General features: G+C 38.2%; 1 protein-coding gene across 4 annotated transcripts in view; it reads left to right on the top strand.

Annotated features, from left to right (window-relative positions):
- Window positions 1–239: 239 nt before the first annotated feature.
- LOC126188233 (threonine--tRNA ligase 1, cytoplasmic) overlaps window positions 240–12,946 on the top strand; it is a 161,670-nt gene continuing 148,963 nt past the window's right edge. Inside the window, exon 1 of one of the 4 annotated variants that reach the window (XM_049929789.1) lies at window positions 240–394. In XM_049929789.1, the coding sequence (XP_049785746.1) occupies window positions 347–394 (48 nt within the window). In that variant the 5' untranslated portion in view covers window positions 240–346. Of the gene's footprint in view, window positions 509–12,946 lie in introns of all 4 variants that reach the window. The other 3 variants (XM_049929787.1, XM_049929786.1, XM_049929788.1) reach the window with 3 other exon arrangements.

The raw sequence follows: 12,946 nt of genomic DNA, 5'->3' as shown, positions 1-12,946 counted from the left end.
GCGTACGCCCACAAGACCAAAATTTTGTTTCGATACCTCCAACTTATGGTTGTCTTAAGTTACCGGTACCGGTATAAAAAAAACATAAAAATGGTTTCTTGAACGACACTTAGATCAGTTTTTGGATCAAATATGTTTATTCCGGAACACGAAGTTATTCCTGATATCGAGTTAAATATGGCGTTACTGATCGACCGAGAGAACAAGCTGACGCAAGAATTTTCTGCGTTGAGTGATGTAAACTGCTTGCCTCAGCTCCTATGTTGGCAAGACTACATTGCGTGAATGACGAAGAGTGATAACTGTACGCGTGTGTGTATCTGTGAATTTGTGTACATACAAAAAAATGAGTGACAACGTGGTCGGAGAATCCGAGCTCCAAAACAGTGAAAAGGCATGAAATAAGGCAACGTTATTGTTATATCCGAAAACTATAGACTATACGATGTCAGCTGTAATTAGACACAGTAAATCCATAGCACGTGTACTGTTCAGGAATTTTGCAGCGGTTGGTAGGCCATGCTTTGTTGGCCCGCTAGCGGATATTTAGCACTCTTTCGAATACCCTATAACACAGCTTGCATATGTGATGTGAATGTTTCCTGCATCTTGTGCTTCATATAATTTCAATGTGTAAAGGTTGAGTGCTGTTTCGCGCTTTCGTGACAGGGCTATGTTACTTACGTTAACGTGTTGTGTTCGTCGTGCTGCATGTAACTTGCGTATAGCCATTGAATTTTCGTTTCTTACGTTAGATCAGCGTTGTTAAGAGTAACCTAAAATCGTTCTGCGTAGGGCGAATAGTTCCTAAAGAGGTTAATATGTGTACGCCTCACTGCTCTGCAAGTGCTTGCAAATGTTCCGTTCCTTTGTAATGGTGCCTTATTAGTTATTTCTGTTGTAATGTGAGTGTTGATGTCCATCGGCATCATTTGTTATCTATCGTAGCCCATTTCATGTTATTCATCTAGTACGTTAGTTCATTGCTTTGTTTCATTTTCGTCATCATTCCCTGAATCTGACATTTCAAACGAAACTAGAGCTTTTCGATATTCAGAAAGACGGCCAAGAATTCCCACAAAACATGTTAGTTATGTTACGCTATTCTTAACTTCACATCCCTCTGTAGCTTAATGTTCATTATTCTGACGTTTTACCCTGAGGCACAGTACACATATATTTTTATACAGTGCTTCCTGGTCTGTCAACAAATTAAAAACCGCTGACATTTTAGGCAGTCACTATTTGTATTTTTGTATAGGCTAGTATTCATTTGCTGTTATGCCCTCGCAGAATATTATTTAGTACTAACATCAAATGGTAACTGTAATGTTGTATGGATGAATAATAAATAGCCTGACAGTTCATTGTAGTACTATTACTACTTGTATTACATACATGTTTTATAAACTTTGGATATTGCATATTCCTTTATAAATGCTTTAGTAAAAACTATGAAATATTCAATTTATGAAATGTTTAATTGGGAAGTGTCTATGAAACCTAAAGTTACATGAGTGGGTGTATGGGGGATAAGCTACATGTCATGACTTGTAAATTTTTCAGAATACATATTTGTTTTGAGATGGATCTTCTCACAAGTGATTAAGTGAACTAGCATTATTAGTTTGCAACATGATTATAAAAAGTAGGGACAAAGCTACATGATTAGCTGCTTCTATCATTTAGTAGGTATTTCATGCTCGTGGCTTATAAAGAAATAAATATTGGCTCAAAAACTTTAAAATAATTTGTACATTTTATAAAATTTCTTTTGAGGAAGAAACATTTATAGTGAAAGTCTGTCCCTGTAACTCAAAGATTTGTACTGTATGGGAATGGAAGGACTACACACTGGATAGTAGAAGGAAGAACAGTTCAGAATATTAGTAAAGATACTTTCATACATTCAAAACTGAATAGAAATACAGCAAGGAAAATCATAGTAATGAACAGAAACTGTAAAAAAAAAAATGGGGGGGGGGGGTGGTAAGACATATTCTAATGAGTAAGTTAACAAGTAGTAAGCTTCATTTGTATTTGGAATACGGCTGTGTGCTGCACATTTACAAATGCATTCCTATGTACAAGTATTGTGGTCTTCCATCTGAAGACTTATTTAACACAGCTGTACTTGCTTGTCTATCTTGTCCAAGCCTCTACATCTCCAAAGAACCATTTGAACCTGTTAAATGTTTTCATCCCTCGGTCTTGCTCTGCTATTGTTACACCCCACACATTGTCGGGTCGACAGAAGTGTCCGATCCCACGCATCGGCTTTGACCCGTGACGTAAGGCTGTTGTGTGTGACGTCATGACGGTGCGGAGTTTGGTTTGAGTGTGGCTGTCTCCAGTTCTGTTTTATCTTATTTTATTTACTTTTCTGTTCTGTTCGTTCTATCTCGTGAGATTTTTTAAAAAATTTAAAAACGCTTATTACTTATTTTAATTATCTGTTTCCTCCAATTTCTGTTTTAGTGTATTACATTTATCTTTCTGATCTGTTCATTCTATCCCGTGAGATTTTTTTTTTTTTTTTAAAGACAGAAAACACTAATCAGCGACTGATGCATCTTTATCTTCTATGGGTTGCTGGGGTTACGACCCCTGGGTAGGTGGGTGGGTATTCATGCATGGCTGTCTTCACTTAAACGTTGTAGCTACGCAAGGCGTCTAAATATGTTTATATTTAGTTTGCCCCGCCCACCCAAAACACCCCATTTCCCGCGCTTGTCCCGTTAGTGTCATTAGGCTTCTTGTGGAGAGTGTGTGTGTTTGTTTTTGTTTCCGCCATATTTGTGACGTCATGGGTCAAAGCAGACGGGCGGGATCGGACGCTTCCGTATTTCCACATTGTCATCAGTCCTCAATATTCTTCTGTAGCATAACATTTCCAAAGCTTCTATAATTTTTGGGCTGAAATGCTAATTGTCTAAGTTAAGAAACTTTCAAAAAAAAAAAAAAAAAAAAAAAAAAAAAAAAAAAAAAAAAAAAAAACAACTTCCCAAGATTTAAATTTATATCCAATTTTAACAAAAGCCTCTTTTTCAGAAGTGCTTCCCACGCTGTGGCCAGTCTGCATTTTACACTTGCTCTGCTTCGGGCATCATCACTTGTTTAGGTGTCCTAATAAGATAAATATAATATAATTCCCTCAGCATTGTCCAATTTAATTCGACTGCTACATTCTTTTACTTTTGATTTGCTGTTGTTGATGCTCATCTTATAACCTCTCTGGAAATACGTAAGTGTCGGATTCCACCTGTCTGCTTTGACCCCTACATCAGTATGGCGGTATAGGCTATTCCGAGCATTAAAATGTCATCGGCAAACCTCAAGATCTTTATTCATTTTATCTGAACTTAACTTCTTCCTTAGTTTATGCATGGTTTCCTTTACTGCTTGCTTATTGCACAGATTGGCCATCATCAAGGGTGTGCTTCAACTTTGTCTTACTCTCTTCTCAATTACTGCTTTCCTTTCAAGTCTTTCAACTGTTATAAGTGCAGTATGATTTCTGTATAAGTTATAAATGACCTGTTGCAATCTACATTCATTAAGAACAGTTTAATTTAGATTTTTCCATTTATTTTCTTATCGTGCATACACTAAAATTGTTGATGCTCATCTTATAACCTCTCTGGAAATACGTAAGTGTCGGATTCCACCTGTCTGCTTTGACCCCTACATCAGTATGGCGGTATAGGCTATTCCGAGCATCTCCAATATGGCACCTATGTCACTACAGACACACGGCAATAAACACGAAAATATGTATAAATAATTACAAAATCAACGGGAATCGGACACTTCTCTTGACCTATATAGGTCAACAGCCACTGAAGATACCAACACATCAATGCCTACAGCCAAAAACTATGGAAATTGCAGTCAGACATTTCTCTTGACCACAACTGACAGTACCAAAACACCTATACCTACATATAAAAATATGAAAATGGAATCGGTCATTTCCCTTGACGTATATAGGTCAATTATTATTACTGATACAAAAAAACCAACACCTACAACTACGAAAAACAAAACCTAAACCACAGCACCTCAGAAATTAAAAACTCAAGCATCCCTATGTAAATTAAAACACATTCACTACACAATAAATACATGAAACATTAGAACTCAAGAAAAATAGACCCAAAAACACAATTACTTACCAAATTTTGGCCGGCCATCCCCAAAACACATACACACAGGATGCCATCAATCACAACAAGACGACATCTACAAACACAACCAATTCAAAACTCCGCGGCTGACAGGTGGAATCAGACACTTCCATTGACCCACCTCTTTTGACACAGTCTACTCCTATCATCTGGTCTTCCAAGCTTTTTGTTGTCTCTGACAGAATTACAATGTCATCGGCAAACCTCAAGATCTTTATTCATTTTATCTGAACTTAACTTCTTCCTTAGTTTATGCATGGTTTCCTTTACTGCTTGCTTATTGCACAGATTGGCCATCATCAAGGGTGTGCTTCAACTTTGTCTTACTCTCTTCTCAATTACTGCTTTCCTTTCAAGTCTTTCAACTGTTATAAGTGCAGTATGATTTCTGTATAAGTTATAAATGACCTGTTGCAATCTACATTCATTAAGAACAGTTTAATTTAGATTTTTCCATTTATTTTCTTATCGTGCATACACTGAAATGTGATTTATAATAACCATAAAGTAACAACTTTCTATTTTTGATAAATTCCAAGGAATAACAATGCTATTATGCCAACATTATTGTGGTATACACTTTACAAACACTTACATCTACTGATAGTACTGTGTCATGTTCCCACATGACTGCCTTCTCAGTAGCATTTTCAGTTCAGGACTTTAAGTAACCTTGCTGGAAATTGAGTTTCACAAGATGATCTTGTTGTTCCTCTTGGTTTGTCACCCTCTGTTAAGTCTGATTATTTGTCCAGGGCTAACGGTTCAACTGGAATGCCTTCAGTCCATTTATCATTCTCATTCCTCAGGTTTTAATCAATTAGTCTCAATATTGTTTATCTGGTCTGCCACTCTAAGTCCAAAAGGTTTTACTTCATCTGGCCTTCATATTGAGATTCTGTCTTTTTCACTGGGTCAACTCTTAAAAACACGTGCCAAGTTACTGAGGTCCGTATGTATGAATGGTGTTTCTTTTGTTTGTGGGATGTTTATTGTTCTTGTCACTTCTAGCAATATCCCATACATTTTCAACAAATTTTGCTGCATCTGAGCAAGAAAATGGTTTACTTTAGTCACCTCCATAGCTATACCAGCAATTGTAAATTGCGCTTTGGCTTGACAAAACCAGATGTCTGGCTTCTCTGTGCAAATCAGTGGCAGGTTAATGCTAACCTTATCAGTTTCCAGCTGACATTCTAGATTGTTCCCTTCATTTCCACTATTGTTGACATATTGCGTATTTTTCTAACACTGTGGGTGACAAGTTCGAGTTAAAAAAAAAATTGCAAATTACATTGGAAATACTATTGTCTTGCCAGTGACATCGGAGTTACCAATTTGTTGCACACTATGTTCATATAGGTACTGCTTACAGGAAAATTAAAGAGACCTTTGGAGAAAAGAGAGCCACTTGTATGAATATCAAGAGCTCAGGTGGAAACCCAGTTCTAAGCAAAGAAGGGAAAGCAGAAAGGTGGAAGGAGTATATAGAGGGTCTATACAAGGGCGATGTACTTGAGGACAATATTATGGAAATGGAAGAGGATGTAGATGGAGATGAAATGGGAGATACGATACTGCGTGAAGAGTTTGACAGAGCACTGAAAGACCTGAGTCGAAACAAGGTCCCGGGAGTATGGAAGTGAAACATGGACGATAAATAGTTTGGACAGAAAGAGAATAGAAGCTTTTGGAATGTGGTGCTACAGAAGAATGCTGAAGATTACATGGGTAGATCACGTAACTAATGAGGAGGTATTGAATAGAATTGGGGAGAAGAGGAGTTTGTGGCACAACTTGACAAAAAGAAGGGACCAGTTGGTAGGACATGTTTTGAGGCATCAAGGGATCACAAATTTAGCATTGGAGGGCAGTGTGGAGGGTAAAAATCGTAGAGAGAGACCAAGAGATGAATACAATAAGCAGATTCAGAAGGATGTAGGTTGTAGTAAGTACTGGGAGATGGAGAAGCTTGCACAGGATAGGGTAGCATGGAGAGCTGCATCAAACCAGTCTCAGGACTGTAGACAACAACAAAATGTTCATTAAGAACTCAGTTTAACTTAGGTATTTTTATTTTATTTTCTTATTGTGCACACACTGAAACGTGAATTACAATAACCGTCTAGTAACAAATATTCTTTTTTTTGTCACATTCCAAGGAATAATAATCCTACTGTGCCCACATTATCACAGAACAAATAAAAATAGTATTTTGTTACATTCCTTCCCACAAACCCTTTTCTTCGTATTGTATCCCTGCTGTCTTAAAAATTTAAGTTTGTGTACATAATCTAATCAATATTGTCAGATTTCTGTAAATCTACAAATGCTATAGGCCTAGATGATGATCTGTCTTTCTTGAATGTACCTTCTAAAATATATAGTGTCAATATTGCCAACATTTCTTTGAAATCCAAACTTATCTTCCTGGAGGTCAGCTTCTAGAATTTTTCCCATTCTTCTGTAAATAATTTCTCAGTATTTTGCAACCATGACTTATTAAACTGATAGATCAGTAATACTCTCACCTATCAGCACCTGGTTTATTTGTAATGTGAATTACTACATTCTTCCCGAATTTTTGAGGGTATTTTACCTGTGTCATATCTTGCACACAAGGTGGAATGGTTTGTCATGGCTGTTTCCCCCAAAGATCTCAATAATTCTGAGGGAATGTCAACAACTCCAGGGGCATGGTTCTACTGCGTCTCACCTCTTTTATCGAATTGATGCTATGGTACCTCTGCTATTTCATCTCTCTTAAGTTAACCATTTGTCTCTTACTCTATTCCCTTCTAGTGCTACTGTCAAATGTTAGTTAATGCTCCGTTCGAAACTCTCAATAACCTCTGATTCTTTTAACTCATCCAGGTCTCACCTCCTTAATTGTCTACCATTTTACAATTTCTTAACTTTTAATCTACAGTTCGTAATCAATAAATTATGGTCAGAATACAAATCTGCTCCTGGAAATGTCTTACGATTTAAATTGTAGTTTCACAATCTCTGCTGTACCTTTGTATTATCAATCTGAAACTTCCCAGTTTGTCTTACATGTATACAACATCCTTACATGATTCTTAAACCAACTGTCAATACTGAATAAATTAGGCTCTGTGCAAAATTCTATAATGTGGGTTCCTCTTTATTCCTTCTTTTCTTCCATTTTCTGCTATTGAATTTCAGTCTTCCATCACAAATAAATTTTCCTCTCTCTCTTAACTACATGAATAATTCCTTTTAGCTCATTGTACACTGACACGGGGAAGCCCCGACATTGGGATAACAGGTTTTTTCAGACTTTGTACACCTGTAGTAGGCCATTAAAACAACATAATGCACAAGTAGTAATGTGCATGACTCTGGAATTTCCGAAAAAATTGCAACAGAATTTTTACTTGTCTATTTGTGGCTGGTTAGGTGTTGGACACTAGAGTTCATGGTGGTCAAGTGACTAGTGTTCAACCTTCGTAAGACGAACATGTATGAGGCAACAGTTCAACTCTCACTCAGACATATTATTAATCTTTTCTTTATCACTGGTCGTATTATTTAATTTATACGACGTTTGAGAGGAAATACAATGAAAATAAAGTCTGTTTGCATGAAGTATCCATTTATGTTTTCCATGTCTGTATGACTAATACCATCCTGCAGCATGTGATGTCGAGAACACATCCGACGAGTAACTGTACATTTCTCTTGGGGTCTGGCACATTGTGATGTACTGTATTACTGATTGTGAATGACATAATTCACATTATTATGTATCGAGATTTGAGTTGGGCTTCCCAAGCATGTCCCTCATACTTGAAAATTTTATTGTTGTTATTGTGGTCTTCAGTCCAGAGACTGGTTTAGTGCAGCTCTCCATGCTACTCTATCCTCTGCAAGCTTCTTCATCTTCCAGTACCTACTGCAACCTACATCCTTCTGAATTTGCTTAGTGTATTCATCTCTTGGTCTCCCTCTTCCAGTTTTATTCTCCATGCTGCCCTCCGATACAAAATTTGTGATCCCTTGATGCCTCAGAACATGTCCTACCAACCAATCCCTTCTTCTAGTCAAGGTGTGCCACAAATTTCTCTTCTCCCTAATTCTATTCAATACCTATCTAATCTTCAGCATTCTTCTGTAGCACCACATTTCGAAAGCTTCTATTCTCTTCTTGTCCAAACTATTTATCGTCCATGTTTCACTTCCATACATGGCCACACTCCATACAAATACTTTCAGAAAAGACTTCCTTACACTTAAATCGATACTCGATGTTAACAAATTTCTCTTCTTCAGAAACACTTTCCTTGACATTGCCAGTCTACATTTTATATCCTCTCTACTTCGACCATCATCAGTTATTTTACTTCCCAAATAGCAAAACTAATTTACTACTTTAAGCATCTCATTTCCTAATCTAATTCCTGCAGCATCACCTGATTTAATTCGACTTCATTCCATTATCTTCGTTTTGCTTTCGTTGATGTTCATCTTATATCCTCCTTTCAAGACACTGCCCATTTCATTCAGCTGCTCTTCCAGGTCCATTGCTGTCTCTGACGGAATTACAATGTCATCGGCGACCCTCAAAGTTTTTATTTCTTCTCCAAGGATTTTAATTCCTACTCTGAATTTTTCTTTTGTTTCCTTTACTGCTTGCTCAATATACAGGTTGAATAACATCAGGGATAGGCTACAACCCTGTCTCGCTCGCTTCCCAACCACTTTTTCCCTTTCATGCCCCTCGACTCTTCTAACTGCCATCTGGTTTCTGTACAAATTGTAAATAGCTTTTTGCTCTCTGTATTTGTCCCCTGCCACCTTCATAATTTGAAGGAGAGTATTCCAGTCAACATTGTCAAAAGCTTTCTCTAAGTCAACAAATGCTAGTAACGTAGGTTTGCCTTTCGTTAATCTATTTTCTAAGATAAGGCGTATGGTCAGCATAGCCTCACGTGTTCCAACATTTCTACAGAATCCAAACTTATCTTCCCCGAGGTCGGCATCTACCAGTTTTTCCATTCATCTGTAAAGAATTCGTGTTAGTATTTTGCAGCCATGGCTTATTAAACTGATAGTTCAGTAATTTTCACATCTATCAACACCTGCTTTCTTTGGGATTGGAATTATTATATTCTTCGTGAAGTCTGACGGTATTTCACCTGTCTCGTACATCTTGCTCACCAGATGGTAGAGGCTATCAGTAGTTCTAATGGAATGTTGTCTACTCCAGGGGCCTTGTTTTGGCTTAGGTCTTTCAGTGCTCTGTCAAACACTTCACGCAGTATCATATCTCCCATTTCATCTTCATCTACATCTCTTCCATTTCTATAATATTGTCCTTAAGAACATCGCCCTCGTATAGACCCTCTATATACTCCTTCGACCTCCCTGCTTTCCCATCTTTGCTTAGAACTGGGTTTCCATCTGAGCTCTTGATATTCATGCAAGTGGTTCTCTTTTCTCCAAAGATGACTTTAATTTTCCTGTAGGCAGTATCTATCTTACCCCTAGTGAGATATGCCTCTACATCCTTACATTTGTCCCCCAGCCATCCCTGCTTAGCCATTTTGCACTTCCTGTTGATCTCATTTTTGAGACGTTTGTATTCCTTTTTGCCTGCTTCATTTACTGCATTTTTATATTTTCTCCTTTCATCAATTAAATTCAATATATCTTCCGTTACCCAAGGATTTCTACTAGCCCTCGTCTTTTTACCTACTTGATCTTCTGCTGCCTTCACTATTTCATCTCTCAAAGCTACTCATTCTTCTTCTACTGTATTTCTTGCCCCCATTTTTGTCAGTCGTTCCCTAATGCTCTGTCTGAAACATTCTACAACCTCTGGTTCTTTCAGTTTATCCAGGTCCCCTCTCCTTCAATTCCTACCTTTTTGCAGTTTCTTCAGTTTTAATCTGCAATTTGTGACCAATAGATTGTGGTCAGGGTCCACATCTGCCCCTGTAAATGTCTTACAATTTAAAACCTGGTTCCTAAATCTCTGTCTTACCATAATAAAATCTATCTGAAACCTTCTAGTATCTCCATGCCTCTTCCATGTTTACAATCTTCTGTCATGATTCTTGAACCAAGTGTTAGCTATGATTACTTTGTAGCTATGATTAATTTATGCTCTGTGCTAAATTCTACCAGGCAGCTTACTCTTTCATTTCTTACCCCCATTCCATATTCACCTACTACGTTTCCTTCTCTTCCTTTTCCTATTATTGAATTCCAGTCACCCATGACTATTAAATTTTCGTCTCCCTTCACTATCTGAATAATTTCTTTTGTCTCAGCATACATTTCATCAATCTCTTCCTCATCTGTGGGTCTAGTTGGCATATAAATTTGTAATACTGTCGTAGGTGTGGGCTTCATATCTATCTTGGCCACAATGAAGTGTTCACTATGCTGTTTGTAGTAGCTTACCCGCACTCCTATTTTTTTTATTCATTATTAAACCTACTCCTGCATTACCTCTATTTGATTTTGTATTTATAACCCTGTGTTCACCTGACCAGAAGTCTTGTTCCTCCTGCCAGCGAACTTCACTAATTCCCATTATATCTATCTTTAACCTATCCATTTCCCTTTTTAAATTATCTAACCTATCTGCCCAATTAAGGGATCTGACACTCCACTCCCTGATATGTAGAATACCAGTTTTCTTTCTCCTGATAACAACATCCTCCTGAGTAGTCCCCACCCAGAGATCCAAATGGGGGACTATTTTACCTCCAGAATATTTTACCCAAGAGGACGCCATCATCATTTAACCATACAGTAAAGCTGCATGCCCTCAGGAAAAATTACAGCTGTAGTTTCCCCTTGCTTTCAGCTGTTCACAGTACCAGCACAGAAAGGCCGTTTTGGTTAGTGTTACAAGGCCAGCTCAGTCGATCATCCAGACTGTTGCCCCTGCAACTACTGAAAAGGCTGCTGCCCCTCTTCAGGAACCACATGTTTGTCAGGCCTCTCAACAGATACCCCTACGTTGTGGTTGCACGTACGGTACGTCTGTATCGCTGAGGCACCCAAGCCTCCCCTCCAACGGCAAGTTCGAGGCAGGGGGGGGGGGGGGGGGGATTTAATTACAAATAGTAAATAGCAAAATAACATATGAAAATCACAACTACCTCATGAAAATGCACATGGTTTTTTTCTTTACATTACCTCTCAAATGTCATATAAATTAAATAATGTGACCAACGATGAAAACATATAGATTAAAAAATAAGTGTTAGCGGGATTTGAACCGTCACCTCGTCCACGACCCTCTTAGATAACGTGATCGCTTTCCCCGTAACCACAATGACCTCTTATGGCTGGCACCTTCTCATAGATACATCAGTTACGTAATAGAAGGGTAAAACTTCTCTTGTGATTTTCTCAGAATTGCCTGAGTAGTGCACCTTACTACTTGCATATTATGTTGCTGTAATGGACTACTAAAGTTGTAGAAAATCTGAAGTAAAACTGTCATCCCAATGTCGAGGCCTCCCCTTGTGAGATGACTGAAGTCATTCGACACCACCTAATATCATGATGGACCTCGTTTGCCCGCCATAGTGCAGCAGCTCATGGACTCAACAAATTGGAAGTCCCCTGTAGAAATATTGAGCCTTGCTGCCTCTATAGCTGTCCATAATTGCTAAAGGGTTGAAGGATTTTGTACACAAACTGATCTGTGTTCGATGGGATTCGTGTTGGGCGATCTGGGTTGCCAAGCCATTCACTTGAATTGTCCAGAATGTTCTCCAAACTAATAGCGATCAATTGTTACCTGGTGACACGGTGCTTTGTCATCCATAAAAATTCCAACATTGTTTGGGAACATGAAGTCCATGAATGGCCACATATTGTCTGCAAGTGGCTGAACATTCAGGAGGCCCAGTCCATTCATTGTAAACGCAACCCCAACCATTATGGAGCTACCACCAGCTTGCACAGTGCCTTGACATTTTGGGTCCATGGCTTCGTGGTGTCTGCACCACACTCAAACCCTACCATCAGTTATTACCAACTGACTGGAACACATGACCAGGCCACAGTTTTCCAGTGTAGGATCCACCCAGTATATGGTCATGAGACCAGGAGAGGTGCTGAAAGTGATGTCATGCTGTTAGCAAAGGCACTCGTATCAGTTGTCACTCTGCGTTCAGATTCGGCCATGTTGTGCGGCCATAACCAGTTTGGAAACATTTTCCCATGAATCACCTGATTACAAATGACAGCTCTGCCAATCCACTACCCTTTGAAACCTTATGTATGTGATAGTATCCCCATCTGTATGTGTGCATATCTCTATCCCATGACTTTTGCCACCTCAGTATACATTCTTTTGATTTCTACTGTGGTTGGTGCTGACTTTGTGTGTGTTTTGGCTACAATAGTATATTCATTATGCTGTCCATAGTAATTTGCCTGCATTCCTATTTTCTTATTCGTTATTAGACACGTTGTCGCCAACCATGGGTCCAATGCAGTACATATTTTTGAAATTACTAAAAAATCTTAACTGAAACATAAAACTTTTTGTTCAGTTTTATTTTTCATTAGACATAACAATAACTGCCTATGTTATCAGATTAAAATTTTTGATCATATAACCTTTTAACCAGTTTAGATGTGCATCTTATGTTTAGAAACTGAGTTCATGTCTAGCAATGTGGTGTGAAAATTTAGCCTCTTTAGCAGCACAGTCCAGATCACTGTTATTCCCACCTTCGGCTTTAAGAAAACTTCTTATGTTTCAG

This window comes from Schistocerca cancellata, chromosome 5 (assembly GCF_023864275.1).
Source record: "Schistocerca cancellata isolate TAMUIC-IGC-003103 chromosome 5, iqSchCanc2.1, whole genome shotgun sequence".
NCBI classification, from domain to species: Eukaryota; Metazoa; Arthropoda; class Insecta; order Orthoptera; family Acrididae; genus Schistocerca; species Schistocerca cancellata.
Note: the sequence above shows the minus strand (reverse complement) of the source record. Positions and strands in the feature narration are given on the sequence as shown.